The sequence below is a fragment of the Artibeus jamaicensis genome, unplaced genomic scaffold (genome assembly GCF_021234435.1).
Source record: "Artibeus jamaicensis isolate MK-2021 breed Jamaican fruit bat unplaced genomic scaffold, CSHL_Jam_final contig_240, whole genome shotgun sequence".
In the NCBI taxonomy this organism is placed as follows: domain Eukaryota; kingdom Metazoa; phylum Chordata; class Mammalia; order Chiroptera; family Phyllostomidae; genus Artibeus; species Artibeus jamaicensis.
Window position 1 is genome coordinate 4,916,583 of NW_026521506.1, and position 22,220 is coordinate 4,938,802.

Sequence of the window (22,220 nt, forward strand, 5' to 3'; positions counted from 1 at the left end):
ATTTTTAAAAGTCCCAGTGTACAACTATGAATCCTTAGAAAGAAATTAGGTACTGGATTTTCTGATAGCTTCCAAATAATGACTACTTTAATGAAATTGCTACCTGAAAATTCAGTAGCACTATTATTGCTTAACTATAATTTAAGAAGCTATTGTAGATTGGTACTTATGACTTCTAATGAGAAAACCATAACAACCTTTTAATTGAAGGGAGAATGGTTAACTACAGTAATTGCAATCAATAAGATTGTGTTAGCAGTATAAATATTTCTTTTCAAAGAGCATTCCATACTCTCCTTAGCAGTATTTAAGGTTTGAAAGTATAAAAAAACTATCTAGAAACCCATTTGTTATTTATAATACTAAGCCTGGTTCAAATTTGTAGGACCCAGAGTTGAGAGAGAACTATTCCCCCACACAAGAAAACAAAATAAGACTTTGATTAAGAAGAAACATGAGGCACGGCAAAGAGGGCTTACCGATCACATAGGCTAGTAACAAGGCCAAAGTCACGGTGATTGCAGTAGCACTCAAGGCTGTGCACTTCCAATTGCAGCACCTGTAAGGTTTGTTAAAAGTAAAGGCAGGTCTGGAGAAGGTGCTTCTAGGAAGTGGCCTGGGAGGGGGTGAGTACACGGTATTGGACGTCAGAGGGTAGTTCTGACTGGCTGCACTGAAGATAGCAGAGGAACCAGATCCATGTTTGAACAGGAAATGTCTGCAAAAAGGAAAGAAAAATTCAGGCTTTTACCAATGCAGTTGCTACAAAAACAAAATCTCCACTAATTTCAATCAGACTTTGACAAAGTTCAGGGGAACTGGGAGGGGCTCAACAGTATTTTCAGATACCTAAGACTGAACTTCAAATTGCCCTTTGCATTTGTCTCCCTCTTGCTTTCTTATTTAGACCTTTAAGAGGAAGAATGAGGTTCTCTGTTCCCTGTCTTGTTGGCTAGTGAATTTCTCACACTCTGAGGGGTAACCTCCCACATTTGATGTTATTTTCTATACTGCTACTTTTCATTAACGATGATACTCGAGAGTTCATTTAAAAACAGAACTATCATCAGGCATTTGGTAATTGGAATGGCCTAGAAATGAATATTTTATTTAGGTACTAGCTTGTACAGACATATTTTCACCCAATATTTTATTGTAAGATTGTCAAACAGACAAGTTGAAAAAATTTTAATATTAACAAATATATACTCACCAACTAGATTCAACAGTGAACATTTGACTATACCCATTTTGTCACATATCTACCCATCTTTCCACTCCTATCTTCTCCTTCAGTCCATCTTAGTTTCTAAGCATTTTTAAGTTGTATACATAAGTACACTTCCTTTCATATATTTCATATTGCATATTATCAAGAGTTTAATATATATACAGACATTTTTAAATGTAGAATTTATATATGATGAGTTTGGCTGTTTTAGATAAATGATATCATACAATATTTGCCTTACTCTAACTTATTTCAGGACAACGTGCCCAAGGTCCATCCATGAACTTGTAAAAACAGACAGTAGAATGGTTGCTGAGGGTGGGGGGTGGGGAAATTGGAGAGGCATTTAAGGGCACAAACTTGTAACTGTCAGATAAACAAGTCCTGGAGGTATAAATGTACAGTACAGTGATTATAGACAATGTCACTGTGTAACAAACATCAAATGTGTTAAGAAACTAGATCACAGGTGGCAAACACAAGGCCTGCAGACTGAATCTGGCCCTCCACCTTATTTTATCCAGCCTGGCACCTTGTTTCTACTTAGTGGCAGTGCTGAGCTCCTTGCCCCTAGTTAAGGAGTAGTTACATTTATACAGTCCTAACATTAAATTCAGCCCTTTGAAGGCAACTTCTAAGCTGATGTGGCCCCCAGTGAAAGTGAGCTTGACACCCCTAGACTAGATCTTAATTATTCTCATCATGAAAAAGGAATAATTATGTGAAATAACAGATGTTAGCTAACACTACAATGGCAATTGCACTGCATTATGTAAATGTATCAAATCAATGTGTTGCATACCTTAAATTTACACCATATTATATGTAAATATGTTTCAGTTAAAAATTGTACACCATCAGAGAGATGTAAATTACAACCACAATGAGATGCCACTTCACACCGGTCAGAATGGCCACCACAAACAAATCAACAAACAAGTACTGGCAAGGTTGTGGAGAAAAAGGAGCCCTAGTGCACTGATGGTGGAAATGAAGACTGGTGCAGTCACTGTGGAAAACAGTATGGAATTTCCTCAGAAAACTAAAAATGGAATGGCCTTTCCAATGCTGGGGATTATACCCTAAGAATTCTGAAAAACTAATTCAAAAGAACCTATGTACCTCAATGTTTATAGCAGTGTTATTTACAATAGTGAAATGCTGGAAGAAACCTGAGTGCCCATTAGTAAATGAGTGGATCAAAAAACTATGATACAGTGAGGCCAAGATAGAGACGTAGGTGGAACCACCTTGCCTCTGTGCACAACCAAATCTAAGAACAACTATTTTTAACAACAATAAACACAAGCAAGCCACACAGAAAATTGACAATACGGAGTCCAAAGACAACTAAATGCTCAGCTAAACCGGCACACAGGGAAGAGGCGCGGCAGGGTGTCTGCTGTTGGTCGGTTGCGCTTCTGCCTGCCGATAAACCAGTGAGAAGGAAAGCCTGCCTGGGGCAGCAGGCTCGCACAATTCCCGTCGGATAAACGGCCCGGGGCCAGTGGTGTGATTGGACGAACTGGGAAAAAGGCTCGGGGCGAGTGGTGTGATTGGACGGACGGGGCTAGCGGAGAGGACCGCCATTGCTCCCTCTCTGACCACGCCCCCACACACAGCGTCACAAACCAGCGACCTGGGTTGCCCCATCCTGGTAAACAACTAAGGCTTCGCTCCGCTTACTTAATGGCACGAATAGACCAAAAATGGCTCTAAGACAACTCAGAGCCCCAGAACCGATAGATCTAAGTGATGAAGAAATAGCCAGTCTTTCAGATGCACAGTTCAAAACACTGGTTATCAGGATCCTTACAGAACTGGTTGATTTTAGTCACAAATTAGAGAAACATATGGAAGCTAAAACTAATTGAAATGAATAGTAATACAAAGGAAACCAATAGTAATGGAAAGGAGATTGGGACTCAAATCAAGGGAGTGGACCAGAAGGAAGAAAAAAATGATCAAACAGAAAAGAATGAAGAAATAAGAATTCAGAAAAATGAGGAGAAGCTTAGGAACCTCCAGGACAACTTTAAACGTTCCAACATCCGAATTATAGGGGTACCAGAAGGGGGAAAAAGGCACAACCACCAGTGGAAAACTTATTTGAACAAATAATAAAGGAGAATTTCCCCAATCTGGCAAAGGAAATAGACTTCCCGGAAATCCAGGAAGCTCAGAGAGTCCAAAAGAAGTTGGACCCAAGAAGGAACACACCAAGGCACATCATCATTACATTAGCCAAGATTAAAATGAAGGAGAGAATCCTAGAAGCAGCAAGAGCTAAGGGGACAGTCACCTACAAAGGAGTTCCCATCAGACTGTCAGCTGATTTCTCAAAAGAGACCTTACAGGCAAGAAGGGGCTGGAAAGAGGTATTCCAAGTCATGAAAACCAAAGACCTACAACCAAGATTGCTCTATCCAGCAAAGCTTTCATTTAGAATGGAAGGACAGATAAAGTGCTTCTCAGATAAGACCAAATTCAAGGAGTTCATCATCACCAAGCCCTTATTATATGAAATGTTAAAGGGACTTACCTAAGAAAAAGAAGATAAAAAAGATGAACAGTGAAAGGACAGCAAACTCACAGTTAGTAACAACCACACCTAAAACAAAAGCAAACTAGGAGGACAGCTAGATCAGGAGCAGAACCATAGAAATGAAGATCACATGGAGGGTTAGCAACAGGGGAGTGGGAGGAGGAGAAGGGGGGGAGAAGGTACAGAAAATAAGTAGCATAGACAGTAGATAGAAAATAGGGGGAGGGTAAGAATAGTAGGGGAAATACAGAATCTAAAGAATTTGAGACACGTGTTCATGAACTAAAGGGGGAAATGGTGGGGGAGGGGTATGCAGGGTGGAGGGGAATGGGGGGGGAATAGAACAAATGTAATGGCATAATCAATAAAAAAGTTTTTTAAAAAAAACTATGGTACATTTATACAATGGAACACTACACAGCAGAAAGAAAGAAGTGGCTCCTGCCCATTGTGACAGCATGGATGGAACTGGACAGCATTATGCTCAGTGAAATAAGCCAGGCAGTAAAAGACAAAAACCATATGATCTCACCTTTAACAGGAACCTAATCAACAAAACAAATAAGCAAGCAAAATAGAACCAGAGACATTGAAATAAAGAACAAACTGACAGTAACCAGAGAGGAGGGTGGAGAGGGATAATGGATAATAGGGGAAGGACATCAAGGAATATGTATAAAGGACACAGGGACATAGCCAAAGGAGTAGGTTTGAGGGTGGGAGGCGGGGATAGGTGGGGTGGGGGGCATGGTGGGGAGAAAATGGAGACAACTGTACTTGAACAATAAAAAAACTTATTTTAAAAAATGGGTACAGCCATACCAATGTGCAATGTGAATAAAAGTATTATGTCTGTATTTATAAAAGAACTGGACACCACAAAATGCACAAATTTTAAATGTATATTTGCTAAGATTTTGACAAATATAATAACTTATGCAACCCAAACCCCTCTCGAGATACAGAACATTTCCATTACCCAGGACATCTCCTCATACCTTTCTAAGTAAATTCTTATCCTCAATACCCAGAGGCAACCACTATCTTCCAATTTCTTTTTTACTATGTGCTACTTTTGCCTGTCCTATAACTTCATGCCACTGTAATGTTTGAATTACTATAGAATAATTACTGACTGCTCATCATTATTTCAACATAGATATCTCATCAATAGTAGTGATTTATTCACATGGAAAGAGTAGCCAAAAAACAAATAAGTGAACCTATATTTTCTGGTGCATATATTTTACACTGACTGCTAAGTGTCACAAACTATGCTAAACACATTATCTCAGTCTTCACTTGTATCAGATAAGCTACTTGTATGAAGAGGCATTATCCTCATTGTACATTAAAGAAAATAGAAGCCTAAAGAATTTATAACTTTTGTAAGTATACCTAGCAGGTAAATGACAGAGTCAAAATGCAGGTCATTCTGGCTCTAAAATTCTTAACTACTCTACTGTGATGGCTGGGGCAGTAAAATATACTGCTAAAGAAAGCACATTCCACCAGTTCAGAGTTCCAGCCAAGAATAGAGGTATAGGTAGAAATGCTTCACTTCCTCACACAACCAAAAGAAGGATAACAACCAACCTAAAAACTATAAACAAGTATAAGTGCCAGAAAAGCAAACTTCACGGAACTCTGACAACCAAGGAGTTAAAAAAAATTCACTGAGACCAGTAGGTTGGCAGGTGAGTGGAAAAGACATGCACAGCAAGGTGGCGGACTGTACACCAGGGTGGGCTGGCTGAATGGGAAACCAGACTCAAAGATAACTTTAAACTACTGTGGGGGTTGCCACAGTGGGATAGACTCCCATCTCACACAAGAGACTTTGTTGGAAGTGGGACTAGAGCAGAGCAAGTGAGCACATCATTCTCTCTCTGACCCCTCCTTCACAGACAGTATCACAATGCAGTGAAGAGGTATTCACCTGCCTGCCCCAGGTGAATACCTAAGGACCTGCCCCTTACAACAGAACAGGTGCACTGAGACAAAGAAATATGGCCCAAATGAAAGAACACATCAAAACTCCAGAAAAAGAGCTAAGCGACGAGGAGATAGCCGACCTATCTGATGCAGTGTTCAAAATGCTGGTAATTAGGATGCTTACAGAACTGATTGAGCTCAGTCACAAAATGAAGGAAGAAATGAAGGCTACCCAAACTGAAATATTCAGGGAACCAATAGAGTTGGGAAGTAAACCAGGACTCAAATGAACAATTTGGAACAAAACGAAGAAATAAACATCCAACCAAAACAGAATAAAAAAACTAGAATTCAAAAAAAAATGAGAAGAGGCTTAAGAAATTCTGGGACAACTTTAAACACTCTAACATCAGAATTATATGGGTGTCAGAAGGAGAAGAACGGCAAGAAGTTGAAAATTTATCTGAACAAATAATGAAGGAAAAAATCCCTTATCTGGCAAAGGAAATAGACTTCCAGGAAGTCCAGGAAGCCCAGAGACTCCCAAAGAAATTGAACCTGGAGAGGAACATACCAAGGTACATCATCATTAAGTTACCCAAGATTAAAGACAAAGGGACAATCTTAAAAGCAGCAAAAGAAAAGGAGAGAGTTACCTACAAAGGAGTGTCCATAAGGCTATCAGCTGATCTCTCAAAACAAATCTTGCAGGCAAGAAGGGGCTGGAAAGAAGTATTCAAAGTCATAAAAGGCAAGGACCTACATGCAAGATTGCTCTATCCAGCAAAGCTATCATTTGAAATGGAAGGGCAGATAAGTGCTTCACAGATAAGGTCAAGTTAAAAGAGTTCATCATCACCAGGCCATTACTATATGAAATGTTCAAGGGACTTATCTAAGAAAAAGAAGATCAAATCTATGAACAGTAAAATGACAACAAACTCACAACTATGAATAATTTTACCTAAAAAAAAGGAAACAAAAACTAAGGAAACAACTGGAAAAGAAACAGAATGACAGAAATGGAGATCATATGGAGGGTTTTCAATGGGGAGGGGAAGGGGAAGAATGGGTGGAGGTACAGAGAATAAGAAGCATAATTGGTAGGCATAAAATAGATTGGGAGAGATTAAGAATGGTATAGGAAACAGAGAAGTCATAGAACTTATATGTACAACCTATGGACATAAGCTGAGGGAGGATGCTGGAGGGCTAAGGGGTGCAGGGTGGAGGAGAGATAAAGGGGGAAAATTGGGAAAACTGTGATAGCATAATCAGCAAAATATACTTAAAAAAGAAAGCACATTCCACTGCTGCATTTTAATGTACTACAACACAGAATCCCTCGACTAAGCAAAGAGCCAACATTACTTTGTACATGTGATATATGCCTCAAAGCATAAATCATCAAGATTACTTAAAGACTGACTTTTAGCTTCCATTTATAAAGAACAAAAGCACATGCAACATCTTTCTGGAAAAAGTCCAGCTATTGTTAATGTAACAAGAACAGTTTGTGTGACACTGATGTAACCTGGCAACCAAAGAGAGTGGACTGGAATGTGCATGTGTGAACAATGACAACTTCACTGTACTAGTCAGTGGGGGTGGTACATGCCATTAAATGAACATATGCACTGTGTAGCAATCCCATTCAAAATGACTGAGTGAGTAGAGCAATGAACCTGCATCAAATTTTGCATTAAACTTGAACATTCTTCTGTGGAAACTATTTGGATGACTTGGGAGGCCACAGCTGTGGGCAACGGTGATTGGCAGCTTTATCACAACAATGTACCCACTCATGCACCATGTCTCATGCAGAGTTTTTTTGCAAAACATCAAATTGCCCAGGCAACTTAGCCATGGTACAGCCCAGATTTGGTGCCCTGCAACTTCTGGCTTTTCCCAAAACTAAAATCACCTTTCAAAGGGAGGAGATTTCAGAAGAATATTGATGAGATTCAGGAGAACACAATGGAGCAGCTGATGGAGACTGGGAGAATTGTGTGAGGTCTCAAAGTACCTACTTTGAAGGGACTGAGACATTATTGTCCTGTGTACAATGTTTCTTGTATCTTTTTCAATAAATGTCTCTATTTTTCATATTACATGGCTGGATACCTTCTGGACAGAACTCATATATGATTCTCACCTTGCAATGGTGACCAAGATAGCCCCACATAGTAGAATACTACACAACCACTACAGACTGTGTTCTAAAAAAATTTCTATTCACTAGAAATAGTCCTTACAGATATCACCAAGTGAAGTAAGGTAGGCTTCAAGACAGTATGAGTAACAGGATATAATTTTTAAATTAAAAAATACATATTCTCATGGAAAAACAGTAATTTGTGTTACCTTTGGGAAAAAGGGGGTATTTTTAAAAAGATTTTATTTATTTAGTTTAGAGGGGAAGGGAGGGAGAAATAGAGAGAGAGAAACATCAATGTGTGGTTGCCTCTCATGGGCCCCCTACTGGGGACCTGGCCCATGACCCAGGCATGTACCCTGACTGGGAATCAACCCAGCGACCCTTTGGTTCGCAGCCCGCACTCGATCCACTGAGTCATATCAGCTAAGGGGAATAATAAGGGTATTTTAAAAGTTTTATGTCTTGAGCTTGTATTGCTTTTGTAACTCGTATAAAGAAGAATGGAGCAAGTGAAAAAATTGCACTGGCTAACATCAACCATGTGCACGGTTGGTTCTTTTCATGTGATCATGATTTATTGAGCATCCAGAAAGTCTAGGCACCAACATTCCTACTTTATATGCATTATTTTGATCCTAATACATCTGTGCGATTGATATTATGATTCCAGTCATAGAGATGATGAAACAGACCAAAAGAGTTCAATGGAGTAGAGTGGCGATTATAGTTTTGTAGTTATCAAAATGATAATAAGAGGTAACATTCATTAAATGCTCATTTGTGCTAAGCATTGTTTTAAATACTTCAAAATGTATTATATCATTTAATCTTTACAAGAACCCAATTACAGGAGTACTGCCAGACAGAGGAGAAAACCCATGCACAGAGAAGTTAGGTAACATGTCCATGGTCCCCACAGCTAGTAAGTGGTGAAGCTGAGTTTCAAACACAAGAAGTTTGGCTACAGAACTATATGCTCTTACCCACTGCACTACATTATACCACACTAGGGTTATGCAGTTAGTGAATACATTGAAATTTAAATCCAGGCCCACGGAGGCACAGAAGCCTGTTTGGTACTGATTTTGGCACATGGGTTATACTGGATTGCACCATGCTTTTGGGACTGTTCCTTTGGGACCAGTGACAAAAATGTGAGAATGATGGCTACAGAGTCAGAGTTGAAAGGGATTTCAGAAATCCTCTAGTAGCTTAACACCTCATTTTGCAATTAGGGAAACTGAGGCCCAGAAAATAAAAGTGAATTACCTAAAAGTAACATAGATAGTTTAAAGGCATGAAGGAATTTTGGATTGGGGGCTTCTCAAATAGTGTATTTTCACTGTCCCCTGCTACCTGCTAACTATACTCTTCACTAGATTAGTGCCGGGTTCTAATCTGCCAACTTAACTAAACCAGGCTAAACAAGTAGAATCTGTTCCAGCAGTACTACAAAATATACATCTATTCTTTTCAAGGTTACATGTTCTTTCAGTAACTTTTAAAGACCATCCTAATTGTTTTGGATGAATGGGAAAGCAGTACAAAGAAGGTGCTGTTTAGCTGTTAAGAACCTAAAGGAGTCATTCCTGCTTTTAAAGGCACCCAAATTTATCCCCAGACTGGAGAAATGCTGTATTTCATTGAAAAAGTGGTACAGCATTAAGCCCCTTGTATTTGAATGCACCTCCTTTTTAGTCGCTGAAATGATCTCTTCTATGTCATAAGGAAGTGGATTTCTTCTTTAATGTCTGACTAGCTCCCCAGCCTGTATTTCCCCTTTTGATATCTATTTGACTAGTGAGCAGAAATTATAGCACTTGACAGACAGCATAGTGGGGTAGCTTCCCCATCTCCCCACCCTGCCCTGTAGTTACTCTGGAGGTGACAATTGTCACATCTGAAAGATTCTATACTGCAATACTCTAATATGATCTGATGTGATAAAACAAAAACCCAGCAGTATAGGGCTCTTTTATTTAATGTTGGAAGATAAAATCTTCGATCTTTTGCATATTTATGAAGGAAACCAATTGGATTTTTGAGACACTGTAAGTGGCCCAATATGTTGGATATTGATTTAGTTTGGTATATTATTAAGAGGTAGAAGGAAGACAAAGAAAGACAGCATTGTTGGCTATTATGATGGCAATTACAAGCAATAATCGATATCCCTGAGCACTGTAATTTCATCCTGATATACACCAAAGGGTTTCCAAATGCAGTTTCATAAGTAAAATATTACAGTATAATGAATAAATTCAACAGTCACAGCAGAGCAATATTTAAACTAATTCGTATTTGAAAGGAATCCAAATCACAGTCCTCAGTGAGGGGAGATAATAAAATGAGTTCATATACTAAAATTCCTGTTTTCTTATTAACAAGCTCAGATTAAAATTCTATGCTGAAAGAGATCTCTACTTTAATGTGCATCCTGAAAAACAGCAATGTAAATGCTGTGTATTGTCATAGGCTTTGCGGTCCATTGTTGGAAAGCGAAGCTACTGCTTAAATGTGTTTTCACAGTCCCTGAAAAAAGTAGCCGCATAAAGACAAATGCACAGTGCTAGACTTCAGCTATGTGCTCATAAAATCAGATCATCTGTCTAAGCACATTGCTTTTCCCTGGGGACCTGGGGATATACTAAAATGTTGCTATCAATTTCATACAATTGGGTTTTTTCCACAGAGCAAATGATAAAAATGCAGTTCAAGAGTTTATGTGTAAGTAGTACTCTCCCTTGCATCTGTTTTAATATTCAAGTTCAAATTTAAAAAGGAAAAGCAAGATATTGCCAAAGGAAATGGGCATATAAGGAAATTGAAAAAAATATCTGCAAGACTGATGAGACCCAGTGGTGGTAAATGGGAATATAATAAATGCTTCTGTAAGGATTTTAAAATCATCTATAAAGAAAGGGAAAATGTACTCTCTTTTTTTAAAACCCTCACGCTACATAATTCTGAGGGTATCTGTTAGCACTAAATAATGTGATATAATGTAGCACTTAAAATTCTATAGGAAACAGACAGAAATCTACAGCTTTGTTACAACAGATGCATAAATAACCAATGAATTTTTTTCTTTTACATCTTGTAAACATACTTATGAGATGGATATCTAAACCTGTATTCCCTTAGCCATAAGCATCTGACTCATTTTTATACCTAGAGGAAGGAATTTAACTTACTTTCAGTTAGAAGCTGAGGTTGATTTAAAAAAAATAAAAAAGAAAACTTCACTGAAAAGGCCTGGAATCAATTGTTAGGGCCAAATCACATTCTGATAGGATAGTGGAATCTAGGTATTTAAATATTCTTTTTATTAAAAAGTTATTAAATGCATTTTATTGTGATAAAACACCCACAAAACATAGAATTTGCCATCCTAATCATTTTGAAATGTACAGCTCAGTAGTGTTAAGTATATTTATACTGTTGTGAAACAGATGTCTGGAACATTTTCATCTTGCAAATCTGAAACTCTATACTCATGAACCAACAATTTCCCTTTTTCCTCTCCCCACAGTCCCTGGTAACCACCAATTCTATTTTATGTTTTTATGAATCTGACAACTTTAGATACCCCATGTAAGTGGGATCATATAGTATTTGTCTATCTTTTTGTGATGGGTTTACTTCACTTAAAACAATGTCCCAAAGGTTCATCCATGTGTAGTATGTGACAGGATTTCCTTTCTTTCAAGTCTGAATAATATTCCATTGTCTATGTATCACGTTTTCTTTATCCATTCATTTGCAGGTAATTGGGGCTGCTTTAACTTCTTGGCTATTGTGAACAATGCTGCTATGAACATGGCTGTGCAACTATCTCTTTGAGATCCTGCTGTAAATTCTTTTGGATATTGGGATTGCTGGATCATATGGAGGCTCTATGCTTAATTTTTTGAGGAACTTCCATACTGTTTCCATAGCAGTTGCACCATTTTACAATCCCACCAACAGTACACATGGGTTCCAGTTTCTCTATATTGTTTTTCACAATTACTTCCTATTTTTGTGACAGTAGCCATCCTAATGGACATCTCATTGTGGATTTGATTTGTATTTCTTTGTTGATTAGTGATGCTGAGTGTTTACATTGGCTTGATGGCTGTTGTTATATCTTCTTTAGAAAAAATGTCTATGCAGAATAATTTATTCTTATGTTTCCCAAAACACAAGAAAATAAAAGAAAATGCCATGCTGAGTCAGCCTCATGTTCTCCTTTAACAAGAACACCTAGTACTGGTTTGTAGAAAAACATGGTGTCTGGCCAAGATATCAACCTTAGCATCTCCAGAGTTCCCTTAATAGCCCATTGCCGATACTTTCTCCTCGAGTTTAAATGTCATTATCAGCTTGGACAACCTCATGGGGTAACAAATTACTTTTCTCTGCTAAAATCTACATAAGAAAGGATTTCATTTTATTTGTCCCAGGGTTCTTTCTTCCAGATTAAGCTACCCCATCCATATGTCCCCTCCAAACCTTATATGCCAAGTGTTCATAAAAAGTCTATACTCACTCCATGTCATTCATAAATTTTAAGGGTTTTTAAAAAGATTTGAAGGATACCTATATAAGCCTTAATTTTTCTAGATTTAAGCTTTATTTCTACAATCTATTCTTAAATGGCAATATTCTTATGGTCTAGATTGCTATTCTTGTGATTTTGCAATTGGGATAGTATTGGCATAGCTCTTTTTAAAATAATTTTGGGACTTTTATCCCTTCTCCTATTTTGATCAGAAGTAATAGTCGCCTCTGGAGTATATATTCCTTCAGGGCTGGGCCTAGGTCTTAATTTCCAAATATGCTGTCTCATACTCTAAAGGTACTCAGTGAATATACTGATTTGTATAATGCCGTTGCTTCTTCCAAAAGGCTCTTGATTCACTGTGCTGAATGAATGAGACTCTAAGTTCATTCTTTGACTCTTGGGGACTCTAAAATAAATGTTTCACTTGTGAGAGGCTATCTCTTGGTTTATTGAATGCAAAAAGACAACTATATGCTTTTATTTTGTTTTCCAATAATTTAAAAGAAATGAAAGAGTGAAAGAAATAGTTGATTCACAATTCATATCTTTCTGTGAGACATTTGGGTAATGAAAGAAAAAATATATTAATGAACTAACAAGCAAAGTAGAGACAGACTCATGGATAGAGAGCAGGCTGACAGCTCCAGGGGCATAGTTAATGGGTGGCAGAATCGAGCAAAAAGGAAAAAGGACTTGTAGACATGGCCAACAGTGTGGTTCATGGGGTTTGGGGAGGGGGGACACAAGGCAGATAAATGGTAATGGAAAAATACAATACAAATAAGCACTTGAAAAAGAGTAATAATTAGAAATGACCACTATTAAAGATAAAGGCAACAGCAATTACCATTTACCGAACTCCACTAGTGCCAGGCACTCTGCTAACACTGTGTTTTTTCCTCACCGGATCCGCACAATAACCCTATAAGGTAGATGGTATTATTCACATTTCACAGTTGAGGAGGCTGAGGATCAGCTGTTAAGGTAAAATTAATTTCCCAAGGTCACACAACTGTTAGAGCGTAAGCTACATGTGAGCAGCTTATGTTCTTACATTAGAAGAGATGTTCATTTGCCTTGTTTACTGCTGTATCCTCAGCATCTAAAATGGTGCTTAGCAAATAGTTGGCATTCAATAAAGATTTTTAAATCCATGCATGAACTATAAAAGCCAATCACTTAACCACTGTGCACATATAAACTTACAATATCACTGTTATCACTCATAATGTTAATCATTAAGGTAATAAAATCTTAATTCATATGATTGTCTGGCATTTTATTTTTTAAATGAATATATAAAAACTGAGTATTCCATTGAATTGAATATGTTTGTAAGGAAATATTTCTTTCAGATCCTAAAATTATACAAATGAGGAAATGATATTAGGGTGGTACATACTTACAATTATCCTCCACTGCACGATAATGCCCTTTCAAGTCATCCTCTCATTTTCTTTCTCAAAAGTTAGATCAATGTTCTGTAGACATAACTTTAATTTAAAAAGTCATGTTAAGAAACCTACACCAGTTGAATGGTAAATATCAAATTAATATTTCCATTAATGCAAATGTTCCTCTATTAAAACACTCTGGCCAACACATCAAAATTATTTACTTAGATAAGTAAGCTTACCATTTTTTTTAAATTCTCTTTTTATTTTATAGCAATTTAGGGCCTAAGATACTGTGCAGAACCTGCAATCCTTTCAAACCAAAAAAGTTTGGAAAGCAATGGGTAGACGTGATTTTTGGTCCTCTTATAATTTTATGCATCTTCTCCATAAGAGAATTATGGAGTTCCACTCCATAGTTTTCAGTAGTTCATTTCCCAACAGGGGCCATTTTAAATGGGAATAAACGTATGACCTAGGCAATGATTATGAGGACACATTTAAAACTAAACCCGATCCCAAATATTCTAGTATTTAAAAAATTTTTTTCATTTCGTAAAGAAGTTCAATTGTACATTTTCCTTTGCAAAAACTGCAAGTCTGTTACTGATTTTATTCAACAGAGCAAACAACTGGTTTTATAGAACTAGTTTCACTGATTACTTGGCTTATTTATTTATTCTTCGTTTTAGAGGAGGGGTAGTGGTCAGAGAATTAAATACCTGCTTGTCTTTTTATTCAACCTCATTTTCTGTAGACATGTATTTTCATCATTTGCTTTATGAGGCAGTTGACATGGTATACTTTTCTGTATCATTTGTTTTTATTGAACTGTAATCTATATTAGTAAGGACAGCTTACTTTAGAGAAATAGTAATTCAAATTAATTACAAAGGAGTAAAATAAGGACAAAACCTAAGAGTTTCTCACTGAGCTCTTCAGGTTGAAAATCTAGATTAACATTGTAAACTGCTTTTGAATGCTGTTGATCAACATTTGCCTGACAGTAGCTTTCATCTCTTTGAAGTCCTACACATACATACATAAGAACTCTTTATAATGCTGTAAAATAAGAAATGCCACTCTAAAATCAGTACTCTAACCTATCCGGCATAACATTTCCCCAAGGGACAAGCTAGCAAAGGGCATTGCTGTCCTCTGAAATATCAGCCTCAAAATCAAAGTTGTGGCCTGAGGCAGACAGTGTCCACTCCTGCCCAGAATCTATGTTCTCCTTTCTTCCTGAGCACTCAAAGCGACCACATTGCCCAGTTGCCATTTCCATTAAAAATGGTTATGTGACTGAGTTCTGGCTAATGAAATGTGAAGTGTGAGCAAAAGTGGTATTTGACACTTGCAGTCTTCACCCCTAAAAACTTCCCACCAATTATCTTCAAGCTTCTTCCTCATCCACTGGTGAGAAGAGAGCAGACTCAAATATGGGAGGAGCCTAGGACATTCATTCCATGGAATATTAGAAAGTCATGAAAAACATTAAGAAGTTTTACTCATATAAGATAGTAGATATGCTGATTATTGTCTCCCAGCACAATGCCCTTTGAGCATTGTGCTGAGAGATGAAATGTCCACTCCGCAGTGCTTACAGCAACACTTAATGGGACCAGAACTGGATATCCAACCTCTGAAACAATTGTATTCTCTGTCTCTCTCATACCTCCTCCATGTCTATCTCTAGCTTTCTCAGAAATTTAGGCACAAAAAAACCAGTCAGCTTAGCAAAGCCAAGATGCATGGTCACACTGATCCATAGCTGGGGTGAGAACATAACAGAGCAGCAGATAGAGAAATCCCATTTAGAATGAAGACTGAGAATAGAGCATGTGTGCAGAGAGAAGGAGAGATGAGATATCACATGGCCCCAGAAAGAAAAAGAACGATGAAGAGAGTTCGACTGCTTGTTAGGCCTCTGGTTGCCCTTTCTTTTCCTTGTAAGCTGATCCTGTGTTGGTTTTTTGTTTATTTATTTTACTTTATTTATATTTTTGACACTTTTACAGATGTCCCCACTAACCCCTCCTTTGCCCCCCTGCATTTCAAAATTTTTAAATATTTATTTATTTATCTTTAGAGAGAGGGCAAGGGAGAGAGAAAGAGAGGGGAACATCCATGTGAGAGAGAAACATCAATTGTTTGCCTCTTTATGTGCCCTGCCCAGGGACTACACTGCAACCCAGGCAACTAAGCCAAACCAGTTAGGGTGCCCACCTCCATTTCTAAAAACATCCTTTTAACTTGATTTAATTTTAAAGAACTACTTTCTCCATTCACAAGATAATTTCCAAGGCAAGAAGTAATTTTCCATGCCAGGGGAACGACATCGTAATTCATGTATATAGCATAACCACAACTGTATGCTGTCACCTCCCACAGAAACACAAAGTCAAGTAGAGCTCCAAATTGTACCGCACAGAGATCTAATCTAGAAAAAAAAAGATACCAAAATTTTCATCATAATTATACTTGGGTAACATAATTTGTAGTTAGTTTTCTTTGCCATTCCCTGTGGTTCTTCCCCCTCAGTTTTGAAGTGAAAATGCACTACTTTGACAAGGTCTTTCATAATCCAGCCTCTGCAGGCCTCTCTAGCTCACTACTGCTATTGTCCCCAATTCCCTCTAAGCTGTGGTCATTGGATCTCACGTGCAGTTTCCCAAATGTGCCATTTTCTTTCAGGCTTCTGTGTCATTGTAAGCATTTTAGCAAAGAATAGTATCAGAAGAGCTGAGAAATGCTCATGAGTAGTGTAGATCTAAAGTAAAGGCAGGAGAGAGAGAATAAAGATGAACCCAGGGAGAATGAAGAATGTAGAAGGGCAAGGAAGAGAATAAGAAAGGAAATTTTATAGATATGTAGGTGGTAGGTAGATAGGTATGGCTACATATGCAAGTGTAGAGGATCATTTATTAGTTGCTTTGAGGGTCACTTTGACTTCCCATGCTGTAAGGCTGTCTAGATCTGATCTAAATAGTCAGTGATGATACAATGTATTTTCCCCGCTTTTTGCATTCCCAGACAAGCCAATTAAGTACGTGTACAAACAGGTATATATTCAGCCTGTCAAAAATATATTCCTGCTGCTTAAGTCTCTTACATAGAAATGCAGGTTATGACAAGTTAATTGGGGATAAAATTACATAAGGAATTGCCACAATATTAAAAGGAAACCAATTGACAGGCTGTGAGGAGTTTAAAGCGAAATGGATTTAGTTTACTGGTTGTTTTAGTCCATTCGAGAAGCTGTAACAAACATAAAGTAAATTGGTGGCTTATAAAAAACAAATATGTTTTTCACAGTTCTGGAGGCTACAAGTCCAGGATTAAGGTACTGGCACCAGTGGGTTTTGATGAAGGACCTCTTTGGGGTTGCAAACTGCCAGCTTCTCTCAGTGTCCCCCTGTAGTGGAAGAGGCTAGGGAGAATCTGAGGTCTCCCTCAGGAGGGCATGAGGTTTTCAACACATGAATCTGAGGGAGATACAAACATTCAATCTGTAGAAGTGGTTCTAACCCAAATCACACTATGGAGTAGAGAAGTATCTAAACCCTCCAACTGAAGCTCCAGAGGGAAAGAAATGGGAAGAGGAAACATGGAAGGAGAAAAATAGAAACTATCCATCTGAACAGGGGTTGAGTAATGTGAGCAGGTAGGGAAACAACAGATTTGTCTCACCATTAATCTAAAAGCATATTTTTCAGCTGGGGAGAAATTGGCCAACAGGGGACAAGTGGCAATGTCTGGAGACATTTTTGGTTGTCACAACTGAGGGGGGGTTGCTATTGGTATCTAATGGGTAGAAGACAAGGATGCTTCTAAACATCTGGTAATATACAGAACAACCCACATAACAGTGAACTGTCCAGCCTGCAATGTCATAGTGGTGAGGTGGCAAACCTTGGTCTAAAACTATTCTTCCTATTGGAACATGCAGTTCTGAAGTATTCAACATCCCTATGGAGGGGAATCTGTCTCTCTTGAAAGACTCCTAGAAAGATTGTCTTGCAGGGCCATTAAGGCCTTATGTTCTTCCCCAAGTTCACAGTTGTTCCTCTTTGGGGGCTATTTGCACTTGAGATTGGTCTATTATCCAAGCAAATATCCTGAATCCTAGGGCCAGAGAATGTATACAACTCACTCATAATTGCCTCAAACATTTACCCTTGCTGACCAAAGAAGGAAATCTTCACAAGAAGTGGAGAATAGAAAACATTTTCTACTTTCAATTTTTAAAATTGCTTTTCAAATCATCCCCATCACGAACCTGTTATGAAGCATAAATCTAAACCTGAACTACTCATGACAACATGCAGAATATATAATAATCACAGCAAATGGAACATTAACTCCCCTCAGTTTAGGCCACCTAAGAAACAGTCAAATTCCACTTCATGCTGTGCTCTAAAGCTCAGTAACTATAATCCCACCTGAGCAACAGGAGAATTTGTGAACACCAGGCCTTCCTTTCACAGAAAGGTTCTCTCTGGTTCCCTGCAGTGTGGACTCCGGAGCTCAAAACGAAATCTCATTGGTTCACTTTAATTATTCAGGGACATCACAGGGAGATAAACAAGGTAAGGTCAACTTCAAGAGTATATAGAAATTTCATGCACTTCTCTGACCTCTTAAAATTACATCTATATTTTTCAAAAAAAAAAGATTAAACTTAAAATTATTTTCTTTCTGCATCATCATCAATACTCAGGAAAAAAAAAGCCCACCATGGATTCACAGGAGGTAGTATAAAAATGGCTGGTTGAAACTTAAACCCAGTTTAGATTGTATTTTTCTCTTTGAATAAGAAACATAAAATGAAATTGCATTTATTTTACACTAGTCAGAGACAGACAATATGAAAGAAAATATCAAAACAATTGTAGCTTTATCATGTGACCAGAAGCAAGGCAGATTTCTACCTAAGGTGTTACATCTTAAATCCTGTTTCATTCTTAAAGATTTTCATGTATTTATTCATTTATTTATTTATTTGACAGAGGGGAAGGGAGGGAAAAAGGGAGGGAGAGAAATATCGATGTGTGGTTGCCTCTCGCGCATCCCCTACTGGAAACCAGGCCCACAACCTAGGCATGTGCCCTGACTGGGAATTGAACCAGCAGCCCTTTGGCTCACAGGCTGGTACTCAATCCACTGAGCCACACCAGCCAGGGCTTAAAATTCTGTTTCTACGAAAGGTTTTGTTCTTACATTCATTTATTTAACGAACTTTTACTGAGCACATATTGTTAATCAGGCAAAATGTAATCATAGTTTACTCTTGTATTGACCTAAGACTGCCTTCTTAACTATACTTGCCTGCCATTAATCACTAACCCCTGTTGCAAAGGGGTATGGATTGTCTTCCTCATTTCCCCTGGGCTATTGGGAATTCTGAAGGAATCATGACTATTCAACTTAAATCCATCTGACCTGTCTGGGGACCTCACCTAGAATTAGTAATCTAGCAATTAATTAGAAGCCAACTAACTGGAAAGCTCAATTGAGCAGGATATTTTCAGTGGAAGGGAAAATGATAAGAAGGCAAGCCACAGAATAACAGAGATAGCAAAGCCAGAAAGGACCTCAAATAGCATTTACCTTTATTCCCTCATCTGATTGTTGAGAAAAATGAGAGAAAGAAATAGCCATTTTCACAGTCACACTTCTGTACAGTGGGAGAACTGGTCTTGGACTCGAGATTTCTAACTCTAAACCCAGTGCTCTGTCAACTAGTCACAGGAGGCCATTCAAAATTTTCAAAGAATATCCTGGGACCACTGGACACCTTGTTCACTCCACAATATCCTTTATACTTAGACCGCTGTTCGATAAAAAATCACATTCAAAATGATAACCCTGACACTCGGTAAGATTTTCAATGGGAAAAAATTAAATTACGATCACTTGGATTAAAATGGAAAGTAGACTCATATTTAAGAACGATTTGTGACAAGAATGGCAATTTTAAAAAAGTTCTATTTAACCTTAAGCTAACCACCAAATCTAATTAACCAGAACCCCCAGTTTTCCGGGCATTTAGGCTCATCAAGATTTTAATATAAATAGAATATAACCTAGATCATGTCTCTAGGCAGGGAAATTTCACTGAACTATAAATATTCACCGAAAGACAAAAAGGGATGACTTGCGGTTCTTTATATGGTTTTCTATATTTCAGAGAAAAATTGTTATAGTGCAAAGAATACTGGAATGGTTGAGTGAAGACATGCACTTCAGCTCTAAGTCTTGTTCTAACTGCTGTGTAGACACATTATTCAAATTTCCTAAAACCCAGTTTCTCTATATTTATATTTATATCAGGCACAGTTTCTCTCATGTCTACCTCTCAGAGTTCTTTAGTTTAAAATAAGATAATGATCCCTGGCTGGTGTAGCTCAGTGTATTAAGCATGGGCTGTGAACCAAAGGGTTGCCAGTTCAATTCCCAGTCAGAGCACATGCCTGGGTTGCAGGCCAGGTCCCCAGTGGGGCCCACGTGAGAGATAACCACACATTGATGTTCCTCTCCCTCTCTTTCTCCCTCCCTTTCCCTCTCTCTAAAAATAAACAAACAAACAAACAAATAAATAAATAAAATCTTTAAAAAAGATAATGAGTGAAAGGACTTTGGACAATCAAAAATTATACACACATACTTACATATGTCTACCTATGCACACATACATGCACCTATAATCTAAAATCTGAGTCTTTTGAAGATGACACATGATAAAAAGTATTTAGCTACAAGTATATCTACTAAAAAGCAACCAGCCATGTTGCTATAAAGTTATCTAAGTTAATGATACTATGCAGAACAGTAAATCACAAAATTTGAAAGATTAGACTGTCATAGATATAACAAAACAATTATTTTAGCTGAAGGGTGGGAAAAAAACAGATTGTGAATATTTTTTCCAGAGGAAAATCAATTTACTGAGGAAGTTAATACTGTGAGGAAGTTAAGACTGTGCCACAAAAGGAAAAAATCAATGATATCTGTGGTTTTATGTTGTACTTGATTTTTGATATTTGAACTGGAAACAGTCATAAGTTAGCATTGAAGTTCTCAATGCAAGCAAGCCATGCGCATACATGTCACTATTAAGTATCTTCATTAGTAACAGGGAACTGTCTAGTGTTTTGTGTATGCCAGATAGATACAGGAAATCTAAATTATAATCTTGGGTTGGCTAATGACACCTGTTTATTCTTAGGAATATGACTTATATTTGAGATCTAATTTAAAAATACCTCTTCCTCTGGTACAAGATTTGCAAAGGCAAACTTCTGGCACCTAAGGGATGTGTTATTTCTCAAAGATGATGTTGCCATCAGCTGTCTGCCCTTGTTAAGGCTTGGCAATCTAGGAAGCCTATCCCACTGTGTGGTATCATGCTGTTTTCTTCAGCATTATGGGAACATCACTATAAGTTTCCTTATTCTTTCCCATTAAGGAGACTTGATCTCTAACTTGGTGTGTTGGTTTTGTTCTGTCAACCACATCGCCATCCTTGTGAGTACTGTGTACTTCCTCACTGAATGTAGTTCCCTCCTTTTTCCTTCCTCCCAATTTATATGAAAGTTTTCCCTGATTGAGCTTCCTCTCAATCTACTATTCTATTTCAGAAGAGTAGTCTCTGAAACCTTCTGTTTCCATTTTCTCACCTCTTAAAAATTCTTCAAACCCACTGCAGTCTAGTTTCAATCTCATCACTGTACTGAAATTGGCTGCTTAAAATTCAAGAAGTCTGTAATTGACAGAATCAGTGGTCTCTTCTCATTCACACTCTATCTGACCCTTCTGAGACATTTGAAAATCATGACCACTATGTCCTTGAAATTTTCTGCTCTCTTGTTCTCCTCTATGATTACTCCTCAATCACTTATGCTGGCTTTTTCTCCTTTGTAAACTCCTCAGGTGTGTTCCCATGATTTGCTTTATAGTCTTTTTCCTGCACTAAACTCTCTATCTAGGTCTTTCAACATTTCCTCTGTCATTCATAAAAATCCAGTCATTAGGCCCACTTATGAAATTCTTAATTATCTATGTATCATGAGTTCTGGAATCAGACAGAAGTAGGTTGGAACCAACTCCATTACATACTAAATAAATAGTTACTTTGTTGCATATTGTTCAACTTCTCTAAGCCTCAGTTTTAAAAACTCTAAGTTGGAATAAATATGATAATAGCTTCGCATAATGTTTGCCATGTAGTAAGCATTCAGTAAGTAATAGGAGAAAATTTTTTCTCTCTATCTTTCTCTCATGGGACACATATCTCTATTTTCAAATATCTATTGGATACTGGACATTTCAAACTGAATGATCCACATAGCTATTTTAGTATTCACCCCAAAACCCTCATTAACTGCTTATACCAACTAGTGTGTTTGGTT

The 22,220-nt window shown here is 37.7% G+C and overlaps 1 protein-coding gene across 1 annotated transcript in view; it reads right to left on the bottom strand.

The window, feature by feature from the left end:
* Window positions 1–22,220, bottom strand: part of TENM1 (teneurin transmembrane protein 1) — a 407,415-nt gene that overhangs the window by 371,746 nt on the left and 13,449 nt on the right. The window contains exon 2 of the mRNA XM_053662339.1: window positions 480–718. Coding sequence (XP_053518314.1) covers window positions 480–718 — 239 coding nt within the window. The remainder of the gene's footprint in view (window positions 1–479; window positions 719–22,220) is intronic.